Source organism: Pongo pygmaeus, chromosome 7, assembly GCF_028885625.2.
Source record: "Pongo pygmaeus isolate AG05252 chromosome 7, NHGRI_mPonPyg2-v2.0_pri, whole genome shotgun sequence".
Lineage (NCBI taxonomy): Eukaryota > Metazoa > Chordata > Mammalia > Primates > Hominidae > Pongo > Pongo pygmaeus.
This window is the reverse complement of record NC_072380.2, coordinates 72,784,682-72,807,500: the sequence shown is the minus strand read 5'-3', so window position 1 is coordinate 72,807,500 and position 22,819 is coordinate 72,784,682. Positions and strand designations below refer to the sequence as shown.

The 22,819-nt window shown below is 36.3% G+C and overlaps 1 protein-coding gene across 6 annotated transcripts in view; it reads right to left on the bottom strand.

Moving 5' to 3' along the window:
- The window catches only part of CHD7 (chromodomain helicase DNA binding protein 7), a 188,033-nt gene that overhangs the window by 37,711 nt on the left and 127,503 nt on the right, over positions 1–22,819 (bottom strand). For all 6 annotated transcript variants that reach the window (XM_054499521.2, XM_054499523.2, XM_054499522.2 and 3 more), the window contains exons 7-14: positions 21,586–21,641; positions 13,402–13,516; positions 9,813–9,896; positions 7,697–7,834; positions 7,479–7,600; positions 6,874–7,117; positions 5,621–5,797; positions 713–856 (exon numbers count right to left, since the gene is read on the bottom strand). In XM_054499521.2, the coding sequence (XP_054355496.1) occupies positions 713–856; positions 5,621–5,797; positions 6,874–7,117; positions 7,479–7,600; positions 7,697–7,834; positions 9,813–9,896; positions 13,402–13,516; positions 21,586–21,641 (1,080 nt within the window). The remainder of the gene's footprint in view (positions 1–712; positions 857–5,620; positions 5,798–6,873; positions 7,118–7,478; positions 7,601–7,696; positions 7,835–9,812; positions 9,897–13,401; positions 13,517–21,585; positions 21,642–22,819) is intronic.

Below are 22,819 nucleotides of genomic sequence, written 5' to 3'. Positions count from 1 at the left end.
AGTGATTCTCCTGCCTCAGCCTCCAGAGTAGCTGGGGCTACAGGCGTGTGCCACCACGCCTGGCTAAATTTTGTATTTTTTTTAGTAGAGACGGGGTTTCACCATATTGGCCAGGCTGGTCTCAAACTCCTGACCTCGTGATCCGCCCACCTCAGCCTCTCAAAGTGCTGGGATTACAGGCGTAAGAAACCGCGCCTGGCCCAAGCACTTTTTATACACAATGCTTCATTTATTTCTCACAGAAATACTGTGCAGTGGTTATGCCCTAAGTTTCTAAAGTGAAACTATGTAGGCTTGAAGAAGTAAGCAGTGTGGCTGAGTATAGATGCTTCACAAAGAACAGAGACTCAAAACTGCAGTAGGCAAACAGGTCTACCAACGTCAGTGGTGTCTGACACCATCCCCAAAATTACACATACCCAGCAAAACTACCAACCTGCACAGCACAGCCATCTCTGAAAATTACATCAACAGGTATGTAACCTCTCTATAAATCTCAACAGCCCTTCACAAGAGCAAAAAGACAAACAAATAAAGAAGAAAACCTTTATGATGATGACCTGGAAAGTCCAAGGAAAGGGTATCTAAGGTTCTGTGTACTAGATGGGAAAAACTGTAATATAATCACACTTTAAAATAACTTAATACTTTGCCATTTCATGGGCTAATCTTCAATTTTATAACTGAAATACAAAGTGGAGCTGATAAATACCTGCTCTTCTGTTTTTAGATCACCAAATTCTTGCATAAATGTGGTTTCTGAAGGGAAGCGACTTGGTTCCAAGAAATGAAGCAAGCTGAAGAGTTCTTCCACAGTGTTCTGGAGTGGGGTTCCCGTCAGCAGCACTTTGTGTTCCTGAGGTAACACAAGGAAAGCCACTAACCAAATTGTAACAAAAACACTTTCTTAAAACCAGAGCCTCTCACTAGACACCCATTGTTCTACTCCTACTCATCTACCCTATGCAAAGTATAGGAATCAGGCATGAAAACAGAGGTATTAGAACACGATTTCTGTGTCAGGTAAACAGATTCGTGGACAGTCCTCTCCAGAACTCTACAGGGTCCTTAAATGTGTCTTGCCATTTTGTTTCTTCCTGGGATTATAGGTCAGTATTTTAGTATCACGACTTTTTAAGTCCCCCAAGTCTCAATGCTTTTATCCCCACAAGTTTTTTTTCTAGAATCCCTAGACTCAGATGAAACATGCATGCTTCTTTCTGCTCTCTACATCAACAGTGCTCTCATCTCTCCATCTGCTTCCGCATGACTCACTTCATAGAGACAAAAGAAGTTCTACATGCAACAGCGTATGAAAAACTATTTTGTTCTGCAAAAATTTCCAACTAGCAAAGAGGTCAGCTTGGTTGTAAATACCACAATCACTTTTTTTTAATCAGATGCTATTTATAAATTTGTCTCTTTGAACCAAGTTAGGTATTTCTTTAATTAATTCCTCCTGTTTACAAACTCTTTCCCCAGCTTTCCTCATGCAGTTGTACCCTGTCCTCCTGTTTTCATATATGCAATACAGAAGAGCTGTTTTAAAATGGCCAGTCTTAACAATAGTGAGATATTAATCTTAAGAACCCTATTATTTTCTACTTTGGCCATTTGGTACACAGCACAGCTAACAAAACTATTTCAGAAAGTAATTATACCTCCCAGTAGTTGAGAAAGCAATATTCTGACTTAACTTGGAATCTGACAAGTCTCGGTTGCCAAGCAGAGTACACGCTCAGTAAATACTAGACGAATGAGGTAAGAACATGCTAATTTTCTTAATATGTACCACGTCATATCTGTTAATGAAGCTCTTTGAAAGTAGGTGAAGGAGTTCAATATGCTTGTATTCCTCCTTCTCTTCCCTTTGAATAAAGTCTCTGAGGAAGTTTCACGGACCACCATCATCTTCAGACTCAGTAAATTCATAAACAGTAAGGATCAATCAATCAATTTTTTTCTAAAGTATCACCACACTTGTGGATAGCCTGGGCCACAATCACTGACATACCCAAGTCCTGGATTACTGTATGCAAGAACTTTTTTTTTTTTTTGAATTTTCTTTCTTTTTATTATTATTATTATTATTATTATACTTCAGGTTTTATGGTACATGTGCGCAATGTGCAGGTAAGTTACATATGTATACATGTGCCATGCTAGTGCGCTGCACCCACCAACTCGTCATCTAGCATTAGGTATATCTCTCAGTGCTATCCCTCCCCCCTCCCCCCACCCCACAACAGTCCCCGAAGTGTGATGTTCCCCTTCCTGTGTCCATGTGTTCTCATTGAAGAACTTTTTTTTTTAAGTCCCATCACATATTCAGGAAAGAGTTACTGCAGTAGTTGAGCTGTACTGATATCGTGTCTCCCAGTTTTTTCATATCCTTTATTACTACATTAAATTAAATCTTGACTGCTTAACCAAATATTTTAAAAGTTAAAGCCTTTTTAACTTATTAATTTCAAAATAAACTTATTCGAAAAAAGGAAAGAACTCCTTTCTTATGCAGCTTCCCTTCAATTAGTTACACCAAATGATTACACACAAAATCCTTTCATATAGTTATCTACAAATAGTGGAATAAAACTAGGTATCAATTTGAAAGTGGGTAACAACTAAAAAATACACGATTACTATGCACAGTCTCACAAAACATCATGTAAGAAACTCAGGCGATGGAGCTTATCACTCCACCTATGCCAGCAGATGTGCTTTTGCCTTGACAACGTTACCATTCTTTTTAGCTCTGATGAAGTGATGTCCATTTAATTTCATTTTAAGCAGACTCTTTGTGTCAGGTTTCCTGACAATGAAAGAGATACTAGAATCAATGAAGAACTACCATGATCTCCACAGCATCCCCTCCTCGTGGATGGGGGACAACGAGATGGTTGCTTTCCCAGAGCTCCTGTGGAGGACTGTGAAGACGGTGACTGCCCCTCAATGTATCATCTTCACAAACATTTCCTTGGTGTCTGCAGAGCTGAAGACAATCATTGGTCGTCCTTTCTGGGAATGCACTTGGAGATAATCCCCACAAGCGCATTTTCATCGCAACTAAGTCTAGTGCAGGTAACAGCAGTTCCCTATGGCCTGTGCCGTAGTTGGATATAGTTACTAACCACTATTTTGACTGTGACTTATTTAGGAAAGAATAAAAAGTAGAAAGTGGCTAAGTTCTCAAGATGCTTATTTTAAGTAAGGATTTAAAGACCAGACAACGAGCTGTTCAGAATTGAACAAACATAACTATATTTTGAACAACAATAATGTGTTCCATCTTGAAAACATTTCTTCTCAAATAAAAATTCTTCATCATTAGAAAAATAAATATTTTGTTCATGTGCTAATCAGAGCTTCCCAGTTGGTGAGCCAAGGATGAGTACAGGTTATAAGTCCTTGGGGAAGGTCAGAACACCCAGGACTGGTGGTGTCCCGTGGCAGTGGGCAGCCTTCTCTTTTTACCCGAGTGTGGCATTCAACTACTATCATTTTCCATATGTGCCATTATGTGAAAAAGCTTAAGAACACTGCAATATGTAATAGGAAAATTATTTGGATAACAGATTCTAATCCATTAATCAAATGTTAGTATAAATAATAGAAAACTCTTTGAAACAGCCCAAAGATTGTGGGGGGCTGGGGGAGGGATAGCATTAGGAGAAATACCTAATGTAAATGACAAGTTGATGAGCGCAGCAAACCAACATGGCACATGTATACCTATGTAACAAACCTGCACATTCTGCACATGTACCCTAGAACTTAAATTAAAAAAAAAAAATAGCCCAATGACAATCACATTGTTTGATCTTGATGGAGTTAAATTAATGTGTACTCACCAATGAAATAATGTTTTACAGTAAGAATCTACTATCTGGGAACACATGAACTAATAATGGAACACAACTCAGATAAGTTCAGTCAGATGACCGTTTAAGCCTTCAGGAAATGGTGACGTAACTGTCTCTTAGTAGAAAACTATGAAGGTGGATCCCTACTGAGAATATATATTTAGATTATATCACAAGCATTAGTGTTTACCTGCAAATACAAGTTTACTTCATTTTAATGCTTAAGTATCACCTGGAGTGAACAAATACAAACACAGAGTTTCTCTTTTCCATATGCTTACCAAGGTCCCTGAGACTATTCACTGTTTCTAAGCGCTCTCACTTGTTTTGTGGATTGGCCACCAAATAATAGTCAACTGCTTTGAGACAGATCTTAGGATAGCTTTAATAATAATTCATTAGGAAGAAAAATGGGAAATACCATCCTAAATAGGATAATTCAGTCAGACTTTTTCCTTTAAGCCAAACTAGATTTTGTTTGTTTTAAACTAAAAGCATAGCTGGCAAATCTAATCTCTTTAAGAATAAAATAAGCTGCTCTTTCAGAGAATCAGCTACAACAAAAAGCTTTTAGGTGTTTTTTGGTAATACCAGTCTTCAGCTAAAAACATATGGCCATGAATATACAGAACACTCCTTCTCATCTTAAACTCTCAGTTAACAAAAGATCAAATTAGCCTACAGAAATTAGCATTAAAAATACTTTAAAACCCTTTTTGTACTTCCGTGAAACTCATCAAATCATCCAAGGCATGCTAAATAATAGCTTTGCTTTCAAAATGTACATTAAAAATAAAATATAAGTGATCATAACCGCTATATAAACTATGGAGTGAAAAGAAGCCTGAGGATGACAGGTCATGTTGCAGTTCCCACTAGGAAATCACACACAGCAGTATCAGACAGAAAATAAATCAAATCCTTCTACTCCTATGATATGTTATTCCATGATGCTCCTACTGAAAAAAAAAAATCTAGAAAATCTAATCAGGAAGACCTGATCATCTCTTGGGAAGCTGGAGGACTATGGGATAAGTGTGGTGTAAAACTCCAGATCAAATCTGAGGCACTGTAATGCCCCAAACTTCTAAGCATCTGTGCGAACTAAACCAACCCCAGATATCCTACCCAACTCATTGAGACCTTGCATTTACAAGTCCTGCTGGCCACAGTATGGCAAAACCTATGAGCACTGGAAAATAACTGGACTATCATCACTGAAGTAAAGCTTGGCCCAACAGTTAATGAAATGGCAGTACAGGTTAAGTATCCCTTATCCAAAATTCTTGCGACCAGAGTGTTTCAGATTTCAGATATTTTTAGATTTTGGAACATCTGCATTTATACTTACGGGTTGAGCATCCCAAATGAGAAAATCCAAAATCCAAATGCTCCAATGAGCATTTCCTTTTAGCATTATGTGGGTACTCAAAACGTTTTGGATTCTGGGATTTCTGTATTTGGTATGATCAACCTGTATTTATGAACAAAGGGTAAAACAAATACTTGAAACTCACTTTAGTGAAGATATCATGATTACACTCTGCTATAATACAACTGTTTAACAGACACTAGCCAACAATGTAAGAATCTAAAAGGCAACAACTTTTGAATAACTGAAAGTTCCAGAGAATATATCACAATATTTGACAAGCTTTTCAAATACTGTTCACAGGCATCAAATTCTGAGCAATGGGACTATCAAGTCAGCAACAATTCTATTCAGGTTCAGTGCAATCACCAATATGATCACTGACCAAGTCCATCATCTTGAGTCCCTCCAACAGCTTGCAGTTCCTGTTCTTCAGCCTGTGGGCTTCATCAATGACTACACAGCGCCATGGAATATTCCGCAGCTCAGGACAATCAGTCAAAATCATCTCAAATGTAGTGATGATGGCATGAAACTTATAGGACCCCTTTATCACTCGACCCTATAAGAACAACTCTGAATTATTATTAAGCATTAATGATTACATAAATAACTTTAAGGATGAATAAACAGCATAAAACATATGTATTTATCCCTTTGGAGACCTCTTTATTTTAGGTGACATACATTCTGTTTTCAAGTTATTTTGGCGGTTTTAAATGATACGGTAAAACAGAATTGGAAAACAAATGAGAAAACTGTCAGTAAATCTTGGATCTAATTTCCTAACAGAGCACATGCATCAATTACCACTAAGTGTACCCATTCTAGTCACACATTCACGTACGACAGAATTTATAATAATTTCCCAAATCTAAAGATAAACACAGATTTCAATATTTTTTCTCCTTTAGTTATTTAATTGTAGGTCAGATTTTATACTTAGAACACACACACACACACACACACCTATACATATATATATATATATATATATAGCAAAAACATATAAATAGCAAAGATCCTATTTACAGGACTTCCATTTACTACCCATAACATAAAACTATTTTAGTACATATTATTCTCCCTTATCATGTCATTTATAACGCTTCACTGTTGATACACACTAATGGCATACAGGTAACTGGAGTAAGAAAAAAATTAAAGCAATTGCTAATAACAGCCAAAGCATAAATTCCTCCCTTGGGATGTGTTTCATTCAATGTGTCATATATTTTAAGGACTTTTTACATGCTTACTATTTTTCACTTCCAGCAATAGCATAATAAAATATTCTTTCTATTCACATTTAATATTTGTTTAATATTTGTTCAGTTTTCTCTTAGGCTTGCAAAATAAAACTAACATATCAAAGCATTAAATGGATCTCAGTGATCATCCAAGGCAAAAAATTTCATTCCTTCTAATCTAATAATCAGAAAAACCAAAGCTATAGAAATAAAGAGCTGTTTTCATAGACACAGAAAGATAATACAAATGTAAATTGAGTCAGATATCTAAAGCAAATTTCTCAATTTGGCAAAATTTAGACCTTCCCAAGTCACCAAGACTTTGATTTTTTTTAACGCCTTAAAATGCACAGAATAAGTACAAAGAATACAACCTATGAAGGTTTACCTGGGGATCTTTGAAGTACATTTCATACAACTGAATGGTCCGACGACTAGCTTGACTCCCATGATACACAACCACGTTCAACTCTGTCCAGGTTCGGAATTCCCTTTCCCAGTTGGGGATTGTGGACAATGGGGCAATTACTAAAAAAGGGCCATGGATTCCTTTCAAATATATCTCATAGAGAAATGTAATGGACTGGATAGTTTTTCCCAAACCCATTTCATCTGCTAAAATGCAGTTTCGCCTTTAGGAGGAAAATGAAGTACAAAAGTTTAATGAGTATGGATATGAGACATTGCTGTCATTTCACAAAATAGATACCATTGTACCCACAAATGCATACCCAAAGGCTTTGGATGTTCTCTTAGATTCAACAAAATATATTTTCAAACAAAATTCTCAAAGAATAAAAATTATTTTTACATACTTATATCAATCTCTGTATTAATATTTATTAAATAAATATTACATATATTTTCAATGCTTGTTTTTTAAAAAAGCTCTTATTAGAGTTAAAACATAAAGTTATTTTTTATTATTTTCAATAACTAAAGGAAAGGAACTACAGATATATTTAAAAGTGAAGAAAAACTTGTTTTACATACATGTTGTACCAATTGAAAAGTAGCCAGTTTACTCCCTCCAACTGGTATTCCCTGAGTTTGTTATTGTTTTTATACTCCCTGGAACTCTCCGATTTCTTCCAATCATCAGCAGGAGGTCGCTCCTGTTTCAAATATAGTAAATCCCATTAGTGGTTTCCCAAAGACCACACCACTATGCTATTTTGAAATTAAATTCTCTACCATCAGCCAATTCTTACCACACGCTCTGTTTCCGGCTCCCTGGACATTAGTTTCTCAAACTCCTCGATCTTTGCTTGATCTATGTCCTGCCTCCGCTCCCATGTGCTGTCTTCATAAGGAAGTGAACACCACTTCACCAGATAGTGAGTCACAGGCTGGACCAGATTTAAATAAATCAGAATTGGATTCATTTGACCACATACATATACATATACATATACATATACACGTATATGTTTGTACATATACACGTATATGTTTGTACATATACATATGTATGTATATATGTTTATACATATATGTTTATACATACGTGTTTATACATATACATATGTGTTTATACATATACGTGTGTGCATGTTTATACATATACGTGTGTGTGCATGTTTATACATATACGTGTGTGTGCATGTTTATACATATACGTGTGTGTGTGCATGTTTATACATATACGTGTGTGCATGTTTATACATATACGTGTGTGTGCATGTTTATACATATACATGTGTGCATGTTTATACATATATGTGTGTGCATGTTTATACATAGTGTGTGTGCATGTTTATACATATACGTGTGTGTGCATGTTTATACATATACGTGTGTGTGTATGTTTATACATATACATATGTGTATAGATATGCTTACACATACACATATGTATGTGTATATACATGCTTATATATACATATATACATATACATGTATATTTACATACACATTAAGGAAAAGCATGCTCTACTTCATTTATCAATAGACATTATCCCAGCATGAGTAAGTCTGAATTGACAGAAATTTAAAAACTATGGCCATAAACAGCTGTTCCTAGTTAAGAGTCTCAAGTCTAAACTGGAAACATTATTGGGCATTATCAGAACAAATTAGCCTTTTATCAAAATCATTGATAAGTGATGTTCGAAAGCCAAGAAGTATAAAGAAATAGCTAGTAAATAGCAAAGCTGAATTTGAGATTTTTTTTATCTGTACAAATCATTCATCAGGAGTTTGATTCAGACTTACTCGGTAAATCATCTTAGCATATTTAAATGTTTACATAATTGGCTGGTTTCTTAAAAAATGAGACATACACTTAAATTTATTAGGATCTCTATTTTTTCCTTAAAAAGAGTGATACTATTTGTATCCAATCACATTAAAATAACATATTTGAGCTTTATGAGGGTGGAGGGCAAAATATTTCAGGTAATGCAGATCAACAGGATTTCCTTTGTTTTTCCTCTAGAAAACACTTGGGTTTGTTGACCTTCATTTCAGGACCAAGGAACACTGACCTAGTCGTGATGTGAAAAATATTTGCTGTACAATATAAACATGCTATGAAACAATTTTTTGAAGTATAACTAAGGAAAATTAGAAAAGTAAAGATCATGTTACAGATATGGTCTTGGAAACATCATAGAGTGCATGACACAGAGTTTGGAAGAAAATGAGAGTTCTTTGCAGACCCTCCCTAGAAAAGCAAGATCCAAACACTGTATATATAAAATTCAATTTACATGGAGAAGCCAGGAAGGACACAGCTCATGGTGGGCGGGCACATCATTATCAAGACACAATACTCAGAAGTCACTACACTTGTCTTCATTCTTACTTCCCTATCAAATATCCCTTATAATCTCACAGAGTTTTGCAAAGCAAAATAAGAGTGTTGAGACTAGGATCTTTTAAGAGAAATAATGTCTATTAGCCTCTGTGTACCACCTTAAATGAAGTCATCAACTTCACTAATGATGCCCAATTCTAAATAACCTTCAACTCCATTCTGCCACAAAAGACACTCAATTATATAAGGATACTTTGTGCTACATGACAGATTTATACCAAAATGTACTGATTTATCATATTGTGTAATTGTGCAAAATGTCAATGTATTTCTTTCATACTGAAAATCAATTTTTTAAAAAAGTTCTCAGACTAAACATAAAACATATTTAGCACTATTATTAAGTCATAAAACTAATAATAAATCATTAAGTTTCAGTTAAATTCAGACCAAGTGTGTCACAGTCCAAGGCTCTGACCAAGACCAGGTCTAGGATTCTAACATCTTCTCTATAAACATGTATGGGTTGCCTGAATCACCACTTCGTAATACAAATGATCTCCTGTTACCTCTCCCCGGTCATCTGTGCTACGTGCAAAGTCCATTATCCGGTCAACCTCCACATAATCTGGATTAAAAAGCTCATCCTCAATCTACACCAAAGGGAAAAAAAAAGTTAAAGGTTTACTTATTTCCCAAGATGAAATACTATTCAACTTTTCACCAAGCAATAATATTTTGGGTCACAGCAATATAAAACTTATATTTGGCAAATTCTATTATATTAATTGAATTGCTACAATTTAGCAAAATCACTCCCCATGAGGAAATCAGACTTCTCAGACTTCGTTAACTGGGTCTTTTAATTACCGTGTGAAACCTTTTACTGTGAGAGAATGTTTAAGAATATTTTAAATGAAGTGTGAAATTACAATTCACTAATGAGCAATCCAAAAGGCTTATGGCATGCGATGCATTTAGCATTCTCGAAACTACAGTTTGCAATGAAGAATCGGAGTCATGCAAAGTAAGTGTGACTTGGAATCTTATAACTCCTGGAGTTGTCCGATGCCTTATAGCATATCTACAAAATGTTATTCAAAAGCCAAATACACTGAAACCAGCTAATTTCATATTTTAGCATGATCAGAGTTTATAATGTTTGGTATTATTTGTCAATCAATATTAGTACCTCATTTAGAATCACAGTCTTATCATTAATCTGTTTTCTAATGATTTACACTGAATATAGTGTGTTTAGGCAAAAGTATTAAGGATAAAGAAATGAGGCCTAAATAATTGGCTCATTTAACTAATATATTAAACAATCTTTACAGAAGTAAAGTAATACTGCTGCTTGCAAAGGTATCTCATATAAAAGACTAGAATATGGCTCAAAAAAAAGTTATAGGCTGGGCACAGTGACTCACACCTGTAATCTCAGCACTTTGGGAGGCCAAGGCGGGTGGATCACGAGGTCAGGAGTTCAAGACCAGCCTGGCCAACATGGTGAAACCCCGTCTCCACTAAAAATACAAAAAATAAGCTGGGCATGATGGCGGGTGCCTGTAATCTCAGCTACTCGGTAGGCTGAGGCAGGAGAATCGCCTGAACCCAGGAGGCGGAGGTTGCAGTGAGCCGAGATCGCACCACTGCACTTCAGCCCAGGTGACAGAGGGCGACACTCTGTCTCAAAAAGGGTTATAGACTAAGCCATACCCAAAAGAAGTTAGGGTCAGAGAAGTTTCAGATGTTAGAAAACAAAAGACACATTTTATTATGTGCACCTCTCAATTAACTTATCAATAATATAACTGCATTAAAATATTTTGCAAAAGGCAAACTAGAAGTCACTTAGACACCATTCTTATTCCTTGAATTGCAGGTGGAAAAGATAAGCAGTTCAGTCATCATCCGCTCAAGAACAACAAACTTTCCCTGGCTACTCGGCCCTCTTAAAACACCCAGTTGGGAAGCTTTGAACCATGAATTATGAAACAAAAAGCAGAAACACAAACATATGTCTCAACTACCTCAGGCTTTTACACAGAGGTTGATTAGTAAGGCAAAAAAAAATCCATTGAAATGTTCAATTAATATAAAGTATTAGTATATTAATGCACTGGCTTTTCAAAAGCTTCTAGACTTAGGTAAACACATGTGTTATCCATGTACAGCAGAAACACTTAAACTTTCCCAAAACTAGGTTTTGATGGCAAAAACTCTCTTTAGGAAAACTTGTTCTTAAACATGAGCTTTCATAGTCAGTGCTGAATTAAAATCCTTAACTTTTCCTAAACATTTCTACCCTTTAAGTGAGTAATCTGCGGCATCACACATGTGATGAAATTTCCAGTCTAAATGTTTTTGAATAGAGATTTTTAGTTGCAGCAGGCTTGTAAGGCAGCCTAAGGAGAAACAAAGAATGTAAAAGCAGCTGAAACTGAAAATCTCAAAGCAGTACAGCCATGGAACACCTGAAGCCATGATCACGTATGGGATGAAACAAACGGGGGTGTGTGCATTTTCATGTATAAAAGAGAGGGAGGAAGGGGATTGCTATCCTTCTCTGCTAACTCCCACTCAGGACAGAAGCTAAGATTTCTAGCTGCCAAGTTACCAGGTAAATAATGTACATTCAACCTGGGTATGTGTAGCTAGGGCTAGGCACAATTTCCTAAAGACAGTGTGACTACAGGAGACAGAATACAAATAAACTTAATAAACACGACCAGGATTTAGGGATGGGGGGAAAGCTACCATTGTGCTTTTGCCTGTCTCCCTCCCCCTGGCCCACAGAAAAGGTCAGCAGAACACAGGGTGTCTCTTTCTAAAAGGAGGCTAATGATTTCAGGTCATCCAATGTCACAAAAATTTAACTCTGGTTTCATTAAGAAGGGCATGAAAAATAGAACCTCATAGCATTGTCCTCAAAATCAAATATTAAGATTCTTTCTTCAAAAGAATTTTCCTCCAAGTTCTTCTGAAGAATCTTCTTAATATTCTCCAAGATCTATGAATTGAGTCACATTCGAGTAACTCCATTCCACTCAGTCCTAACCACCGCACTGCCAAAAATGCTGCACACTCAGTGCCAGGGGTAGTGATGAAGACACGTGTCCAGTAAAAGAACAACCACATGATCTCCCATCGAATGCAGACTTTACCATAGGCCACTTGGGATCATGGAAATCAGATCCCAGAAGAACACAGACGTGTTACCTGATAGTATAAGGATTTTATGACATAAAAGTACTAAGTGCTCTTCTGTCCCACTTTCCTTCATCTCCAAAAAGGGGTGGCAGTACAAAGTACATTGTTAAACAGATACTATTTTGCATCAAATTGTACGCTTCTTTTACATAAAGTCTACATTCTGTCAACTCTTTTATGAAAAGAGGAACTAATAAATCAGCAAGTCTTATCTTTCAATGTTAGGGTTTTTCTTTTATCTACTTGAGGCTGTAAGTGAAACCAAATTGGCGATCAAAAGTCCAGAGACCCTAGTAAGCAGCTTGTGAAAGCACTTTTTAAAAAATGTAATTGACTATACTGCGGAGGCAGAGGGCAGAACTAGCACTTCTAGTAAATGCAGATGTTCTTCCCTGCCCTAGGTATTGCTGTATTTCTATACTGATACCTGGGATAAAGGGACACAGGCAAAGATATTATTACCAGTTTCTATACTACAGAACAGCATTTGCGAAAATGAGTTTAGTGAAATCTCTGTGATTAGGCATTGACTTCAACAAAAGAAATTTGCCACATACTTTCCCCAACAGAAGTTAAGCTTTTGTATCTTAGAACTTGTACTTAACATTTACTGTAGATTTCTTAACCTGCTAAATCTCAATAGAACTTCTGTCCACTTACTTAATTTCATCGTCTACTAACTGTACTTTCGTTACAAGATTTTTATCATACCATCACCGCTATTTCCACATAATATCATAAGGACCCATATCTTCTAGCCTAAGCAACAGGAAGAATGAGAAATTTCCTGTTTACAAATTTGTTAGCAAGAACGAGTTACCAATATGCAAGTTAACAGCACCAAATGAGACTAACTAGTTTTTCTTAATTCATGGAACTAAAATTTTAAATTTAGAACATTTTAACAAAGTAAATACGTTGGAAAAGTAAGCAGGTATTTCGTACCTCTGAAAGGAACTTGTTCTGGCCCTGCTTTGCCTTAAATCGTTTAATTTTTTGCTGAATTCTCTTATCTTTTTCCAGATCTTCTATAGATGCCCACTGACAATGAAGATAAGAGCTGAAAGAACAAAACAATATCCTTGAAATATGTAGAATATAATTAATCCTTTATTATGTCTTATTCAAAAAAGTCAACTAAACAGATAATTAAAATAACCTGCTTAATTACTCATTAAGGCTGCTGAGCAACATTTAATATACCCACTACTGTTTAGAATAAGAAGAGAAAATCAATATTAGTGCCTAAAATTTGCCTTCTGTCCTAAGCCTCCAGCTCTCTTACCTGCTACCAACAGAGAGAGAGAGAGAGAGACAGAGACAGACAGAGACAGACAGAAGAGAGAGAACAGCCTAATAACAAACTATTTCCATAAGTGAATGGATTATACTTCAATATAAAATTAGCACTACAGGGTGGCCTTAATTCTGAATTTATACTTTGAACCTCTTATCATTGAGATATAGGTTTTTATCAAGTTAAAATAATTCAAATTTAAAATAGCAGTTTCTTTGGAGATAAGAGGTGTAGGGTGCCCTAGAGTCATCCAAGGCCTATCATACTGGTCCCAAAGGGAAACCTAACCTGGTCCTTCTAGAAAAATCTAGGAGGAAAGAACCACTGTCTGCTCCTGGAACACTGGGCCACGCCCCTCACCAGCTCCTTATCAGTTCCTGGTCTCCCAGGCTGTGTTCCTCCAGGCTTTCTACAATGATATCCCTTGGTCCCCTGTGAATGTTTCACTTACTATCATCTATACCTGCACTGGGCAAACCTCCTCCCCTCAAGACTCCCCACCCCCTCCTCTGAGCATGTATGGTGTCTTCCCTCACCTGAACTGGAATACATTTGCACTTCCCTTTTCTTCTCCAACACTCACAGGTACACAGTTAATGTTTTATGGCAACTCTGACATTCTTTTGCTTAGTTCTTCAATATTCTTTTGTCCCATCACCCTCTCCCTGCCCCTCAAATAGCCTTGAGAGCCTCTTATTTCTCTTTCTGGTGACAATATTAAAAAGAAATTATATCTTGAATATATATACCCCTTTCAGAATCAACATACTAGTACTCTTAGAAATTGTGCTTTAGTTCACAGAAGTCAGAAGTTTAAAACAAGAAAAAGTAAAAACAAAAATTACACAACCATTAAAAATTTTTCAAAAATGATTCATGATATAGGAAATGCTTATGATATTAAGTAGCACATAACTGATAATCATGCCTAATGTGATTTGCAAAGATAGGACTCATTTAGTCCTTCTATAATTGAGGGAGAAAAGGATTTTAAATACATATGACTTATATAGCTATGAACTGATATAAATGCTGTCTGTACACACACACAGAAAACAGACTAGATGAAATTGCATCAAAATGCTAATACAGGTTCCAAATCTGAAAATCCAAAATTCAAAATGCTCTAAAACTCGAAACTTTTTGAGCACCAACATGATACTTGAAGTAAATGCTCAATGGAGCATTTTGGATTTCAGATTTGGGATGCTTAACCACTAAAGCATAATGCAAATATTCTAAATTTGAAAAAATCCAAAATCCAAAACACTTCTGATCTCAACCATTCCAGATAAGGGATACTCAACCTGTATTTATTATTTCTGGGTGATAGGACTGCAAGTATTTTATTTTCTACTTTCAACTTGTAGTTTCCAAATTTCCAATAAATAATATGCAACACGGTCATAATCAGAAACACATATTATACAAGGCAGGCAGATCACCTGAGGCCAGTAGTTCGAGACCAGCCTGACCAATATGGTGAAACCCCAACTCTATTAAAAATACAAAAATCAGCTAGGCCGTGGTGGCATGTGCCTGTAATCCCAGCTACTCAGGAGGCTGAGGCGGGAGAATTGCTTGAACCCCAGAGGTGGAGGTTGCAGTGAGCTGAGATCGCGCCACTGCATTCAAGCCTGGGCAACAGAGGGAGACCCTGTTCCCCCTGCCACACACATACAAAAAGAAACACATATTATAAAAATAATCTGCTCTAGTCTCCAAATTATTTGACAGAAAAAGGCACATGTGCAGTCAGTCAGTTAGTATTCTTGTCTTGGCTGAGGTGCAAAAGCTTTCAAAGCACCACCCGTGTAGCCTTGAACTGGACACAAGCATATAAGCAAGTGGCTCCAGCCCTGCTTTATCTGCTATAAACTCGGATGAAATTTTTCAGTGTGACTCTGCTTTCTAGACTCTGATGATAACCCATTCCGGAGGCTTAGGAAGAAGAGGAAGGAAGAATAAAGGGTCAAAAATAGACTGCTTTGTCTTAATAGATAATTAAGGCAAGAAAACGTTCTAACTGGACTAGAACTAAAATATTTTTTAAAAGTTATGAAGAAGTAAATATTATGAAGCTAATAAGAAATAATCTGAACTAGGCCCTACAGATAATACAGTTTATGGTCACTTTAGAAAACAAAATTTCATTTAAAAATGTAACTACTCTTTATGAAACAGGTATATATTTATACCTAATCTTGACAGTTAAAAAAAAAAAAAAAAGAAAGAGCATATCCCTTACCCATATCAGTGCAAAGTGGTAAATATTTATATTTATAATACTTATAAATATTTATAGTTATAAATAAATATAAGTAAAATATTAACAAACACAACTCCACATCACATTAAGAAAATAATATGTCATGACCAAGTAGTTACTTATTTCAGGAATGCAAGGTTGGTTCAACATTAGGAAATTCACTAAAAATACACAATATTAATATACCTAAGGAGAAAAATCACACAATTATTTCTATTGACACTGAAAAAACATTTGACAAAATTTAACACCCATAATGGATTTTTTAAAACTTAGGAAGATAGGAACTGATAGGTATTTTGTTAACACATATTTGAAGATTTTAGTTCTAAAGACAGGATCTTACTAAATGATGAAACACTGCAGTTTTCCACAAAAATCAGAAAGCATGGATACCTACTATCTCCACTATTATTCAATATTGTATTTGAGGTTATTAGCCAATGTCACTGACAAGTCAAAACAATAAGAAACACAATAATTAGAAAATCATAAGTAAAGCTATCTCTGTTTGCAGATTATATGATCAGGTACCTGGAAAACCCTAGAGAATCAATTAGAAAACTAATTCAAATAATAAAATAATCCAGCAATGTAGCAGAATATAAAATTAGCATACAGAAGCCAACAAATTGTCTTCATTCACAACAACAATTACCAATAAGGAGATATGTTAGAGAAAACCTCTTTCACAATACCAACAAAGATAAAATACTTAGCAATAAATTTAATTAAAAATGTGTACAATTTGTATAAGAAAATATTTAAAACTCCTACAAGACACAAAAGTAGAACTGGACCAACTGAAAAGACATCATTTTCACACTGTGTAACTCAACATCATACATTTGTAAATCTAACACAATGTAAATAAATAAAATGCAAACAGGCATTTATATGGGGCTAAACAATACTAAATTTTATATATAAAAATAAACATGCAAGAATATCCTGGAAAGCATTAACATAGAAAAGCTACTATGGAAATAAGATCTACCAGATATTAAAATACACTATAAAGCCTCCCTAAGCAAACAGTGTGATACTGGCTTATAAATAGACAAGCAGTTCAAAGGCATAAAGTACAGATAAAGAAAAATAAAAAATAAATAAATAAATAAAACTTTAGGACATAATGAAGTTTGGATCTCAAATCACTGAGTCAAAAATGGACTCTTTTTTTTTTTTTTGAGATGTAGTCTCACACTGTCGCCCAGCTGGAGTGCAATGGCGCAATCTCGGCTCACTGCAACCTCTGCCTCCCGGGTTGAAGTGATTCTCCTGCCTCAGCCTCCCAAGTAGCTGGGATTACAGGTGCCCGCCACCATGCTCAGCTAATTTTTTGCATTTTTAGTAGAGATGGGGTTTCACTATGTTGGCCAGGCTGGTCTCAAGCTCCTGACCTCATGATCAGCCTGCCTCAGCCTCCCAAAAGTGCTGGGATTACAGGCATGAGCCACTGTGCCTGGCCAAAAATGGACTCTTTAATAATGGTGCTAGAACAATAATTGAAAAAGAATTAAATTAGAGCCATGACTTACACAATACACAAGAATAAACACCAAATGGATCAGGCACCTAAATAGATAAAATGAAACCACAAGGAAAGCATGGACAAATTCCTCTGTAATCTGGATACAGGGAAAGGCTGGCTTTCTAGCTATGACACTAAAGCTAGAAACAATAAAAGAAAAAATTGATAAATCTGACTGTACAAAAAATTTTAATGGGCAATGCAATAAACACCGTGAAGTCAAAAGACAATCGAAACTGAGAAAAGATAGTTGCAACATATAACCCAAGATAAAGAACTAATATCCCTTATATATAAAGAGCTCTTAAAAGTTGAGAGGAGCATGACAGAAAATGAGCAAAAGACACAGACAACTGACAAAGCAAGACGTAAAAAGTGGCCATTAATCTTATGAAAAGGTGTTCTTATTCACAATAAGAGAAAATGCTAATTAAAACCTCAACTGAAATACAATTTCTTACAAAAATTAAAAAGTAAAACAGCACACTATATTAGAAAGGTTGTGGGGAAATAGGTGTTTGCATACGTTGTTGACAGGAACATAAATTCATACAACATGAAGGAAGGGAATTTGGCAATATCTCTTAAAAATACATACATGTTTGCCTTTTGTATCTAGCAAACCCACTTCTGGGAATTCACCTGGAAGCCATGCCTCCAACAATTTGAAAATATATAGATATGTATGAGAATATATATTGTAGCATTATCTGTAATTGGAAAACATCAGAAGCCACTTACACACCCACATACACAGGAGGCTAGTTGAATGGTTATGGCAGTCATGCAATGGAATATTATACAGCTGAAACAAAGAATGATGAGGACCCCTATGAACAGATGTAGAGTGATTTCCAGGAGGTAGTGGGAAAAAAGCAAAGCACAAAAATGTACTAACAGTATACCAATTTCTTTTTTTGTAAGAAGGAAGAGGAAATTATACCTGCATGCTCATGCCAAAAATTACAGAAAGGATAAACCTGGGATTAGTAAGGAAGTAAGCAGGAATGGGGTGGAAAGGGAGGACTACACTTCTTTTGTGTATAGTTCTGACTTTTGTAACATATTAATATTTCACAAACTTGAAAAACAATAAATAAAAATCAACAAGCGGGGGCTAAAACGGAATACAAATACAAACCAAAACTAAACAAACACATTGTGTATCAAATAAATCATGAGGCCCCAACCTTTTTGGCACCAGGGACCAGTTTCGTGGAAGACAATTTTTCCACAGACTGGGGCGGGTCCTTGGTGGAGGGCAGTTTGGAATGAAATGGTTGCACCTCAGATCAGGCATTAGTTAGATTCTCATAAGGAGCACAAAACCTAGATCCTTTGCATGCACAGTTCACAACAGGGTTCACGTTCCTATGAGAATCTAATGTTACGCTGATCTGACAAGAGGCAGTGCTCAGGTGGTAATGCTCAGTTGCCTGCCGCTCACCTCCTGCTGTGCGGCCAGGTTCCTAACAGGACACTGACCAGTACTGATCCATGGCCTGGGGACTGGGGACCCCTGAAATAAATAACAAACCACACTGGTGGGGTAGGAAAAGAGAATAACCAACCCAAGGAAATTTTGGATAAAGTTTTAGTCCCTATGCCCTCAAACTAAAGACAAAAAGCTAACCAAATATAGGCTTCTTTGTCACAGAAATATGGGCTAGTAACTCTGAAATCACTTCCTATATATGTTACGACTGACAAAAAAGTAAATATAAAAAATAAGAGAGCCAGGTTTATTCTGGTTGAAGAAGGGAATTACTAATATTAAAGGGGAAAGGAGAGAACGAACCCTGAGCTGCTGGCATAGTAATGGAAGTATCAATATATAGGCATTGTTTTTGCTGTTGTGTTGGAGAGGTAGGTAAATATGTGTGTGTATATAATAAACAGATAAGTGTGTGGGTAACTCGATACACACACACACACACACACTCTCTCTCTCTCTCCCAGTCCTATCCACTGAGAGGGACTAGAAGTAACAATTCCTCAGCAACAAGGAGCACACCTAAAGCCCAAATCTTGGTTTCTCAACACCCCTCCTTCACTGAAAACAACCAAGCCTTCTTGGAGAAGTAACTGATTCCATAACTAAAACAGGGAAGTTATAAGACGAGCCTGGAACATCCTCTGGCGCCAGAAAGCAAGAAAGTGTTCAAAGAAAAATGGGGACAAGGCAAAAAGACAGAAGAGCCAGTCTGAAGGGGCTCCCACTGGCCAAATCTGGGATAATGTGGGCAAAGTAAATACTACAACAGTAAAGAGTTATTATCCCTTGAATAAAATGAGAAGCCACAAGTCCGCTCAGCTATAAATTAACAAATGGACAAGAGGGTAAAGCTCTTCCTTACCATAAAAACCCAACCAATCAATGTAGAAGAAATGATGGAATTAGTAAATCACCCCTTAGCAACCATTACCATATTTAAGTCTTAAAGTATCTTTCCGGAAGATACACATTAACTACAAAAAGAAAAACAGAAATTCTTTGTACTATTTTTACAATTTTTCTATAAATGTGAAATTGTGTCCAAATATAAGGCTAACAAAAACTCTTAGTTTTATGGAAATCTTAATTTCTCTTAGCTCTCAATAATGACAGTCAGCAAAGCTATTTTTTTTTTTTTTTCAAAACTCCCTTTACCTCATCTCAAATGACTTTTGAGGAGGGCTAGAGTCTCCTGGTCTGGCACTGGCACCTGGTCAGGAACTCGGAGCCCATCTCTGGGGTCACTAACAGGCTGACTGGAAGGAGGCAGCTCAGGCCTCACTGTCACACACTGATCTGGAGGTCTCTCTGGTAGTGCCATTATTTTGGTGATTGATATTTGAACTCCTTTGCTCTTGTTTCAATTTGGTAAATCTACAAGGGAACTCTCTCCCTCTGATTTACTTAGTTTACCTCCTCCTTACCATAGGAAATCGTGTTGTAGGCATAATTTCCACATGTGTAAACTGACATGCTCTGAGGACAAAAGAATGACGACAGTTAACATTTTCCGAGCATTTTTAAAATTGTCAGACTGTATTTCATTGAACTCTCATGATAAAACTGATAGAGACTTCTTTATCTTTTTACTTGATAAAAGGTTTTACTTACAACTTCTTCAGAAGTACATCAATTTATTTACAGTGCCAACTACAACAAGAGAGAATGATAGAAAACCCATGGCACCCGATGCTTTCATTTTTCTAGGGTGGGGTAAATTTTCCGAGGCTGTTTGCACAGCAACTCACAAAAGCCTCTCTTTAAAGCCCTAAGAATGTATTAATATGGTGGTTTAGTTCTTTGCCTTAAAAGGGGTAAAAAAAAAAAATTTAATGTTTACATTATCAATGAACATTTTTGTCCTTGTTCTATGATTGTTATTTAGGTTACAAAATGGCCTCAGTCTTCTTCAGCAGAATGACTGCTGACTCTGAAAACATCCTAGCTCATCACAATGTCTGTCTGGGCCAGGTGTACTGCTTAAAACAGAATCTATAAGGACAACAACTCACTGTGTTTTTCAATTCAGATTTTTAAGTTATGAATTCAAATCTACTAAATAAATATCAGAAACAAAAACAGATAAAGCCATAACTCACTGCATTTTAGAACCTGAGTGATGTCATGGTTCTCTAGAGCTTTCATTCCACAGGAGAGTTCTTGTGTCTAGGGCCTCACACACTATGCACAGGTGAAGGGACGAAGTGTAGCCCCACAGGGTAGAATTCATGATCAGAGGACAGGGAAATACTGCTTTATTCATTTTTCTATTATTGTAGAAGTTTTTATCCTCTCTAACAAAATACGTATTGGTTATACACAGAAATTAGTCAACTTTTACACCAATTACACATTTTCCAGGAAAATTCATAAAATATCAAACATACAAAAGTTGGTTAAAAAATGGCCTCCCAGGCCATGATGACTAAAGAAATCATACCAAAGTTTCTTAATTTCCCAACTTAAAAAAAAATGGTTGTTTACTGCTTGGAAAATACAGCCCCCCATTAAAAACAAAATCACAATTTACTTACAAGTTTTTGTATTTCACATAGAATTCCTCAATTTCTACCTCCTCTCCAGATTCCTTCTGCAACAAAAGAAAATTTCAGGCACATATTTAAAACCATCTACTAGAATATTTTAAAAGTAATGATTTACTCCCATATGAGCACAAAATAGGACTGAAAAGAGCAGCACAGGACCTTCACGTAAGATGAGCACTCTGTGCACTGGGAGGTGGCCAGGGCCACGAAGACTGCCACACTCAGGCCCATGCACGCACCTCTGCTCAACGTGCGAGAGCTTCTAAGACATGAATCACTTTAACTCCTCCCTAACCACATGCTGCTTCATTCACAACAACCTGACCCCAAATTTGGCCTTCTGCCAAACCCACAGTGTTAAGTAGACGCCAAGTGTACCATTTTCTCAGGCAGCAGCCAATTAGCAACTGCTCTCCTGAATGCCATATGTATTATTTTTGGCTGCCTCATGGCAACTTTACATTGTGGGTTTTGTAATGTTTTAAAATATTTAAAAGACATTTATTTCTCCATATACTTAATAACTCTAAACAAGAAACCATATAAAAGTAAACCTTGTTCTTATGCTGTAATTTCAGTGCATCACTATTCATAGTCTTAGTTTCACTCAATGGTACAATTAAAATCTCTCAGACAAGATGTCTCACACACATAGCAGCCAAATAAAATTAACACTCCAAATACTACATTTAGGTAAGGTTAAAATTGTGATACATGTCAGCCAAATCAAGAGTTTTCAGTAGTAAGATTATCTATAATATCTCCCTTGATCCTACCTGCTGTAGTATATGCAGAAGATAACGTTCAGATGATATTTTTGGCATCTCTTTTTATTCCCCTTTTGGTTTTAGGCTGTTAAACAAGTCATAATATGTAATTTCCTTCTGGAACATTTGATCAGATAAATCAGGGATCTAAAATATAAACACCACTTACAGATGTTTGGGGATTGCTTTTACACTCTTACAAGAGACCCCAAGCCTGCCTCAAGGGTCATGTACGGCTGTTCAGCCACCTCCGAAATGCTTCGAAGAAAATCAAGGCAAGTAGGAACATGGCAAAGAACAAACAAAAGAGCAAAGCCTTCTACTGGATAACAGACTGGCACAGATCTGTTCAAAGGTACTAGTCCCCTCAATCTCCGACCTTCAAACTATTTTCAAATATTGTGAACTTAAACTTTTCTTTGAAATTCTCACTTACAACAGTTAAACCTAATTTT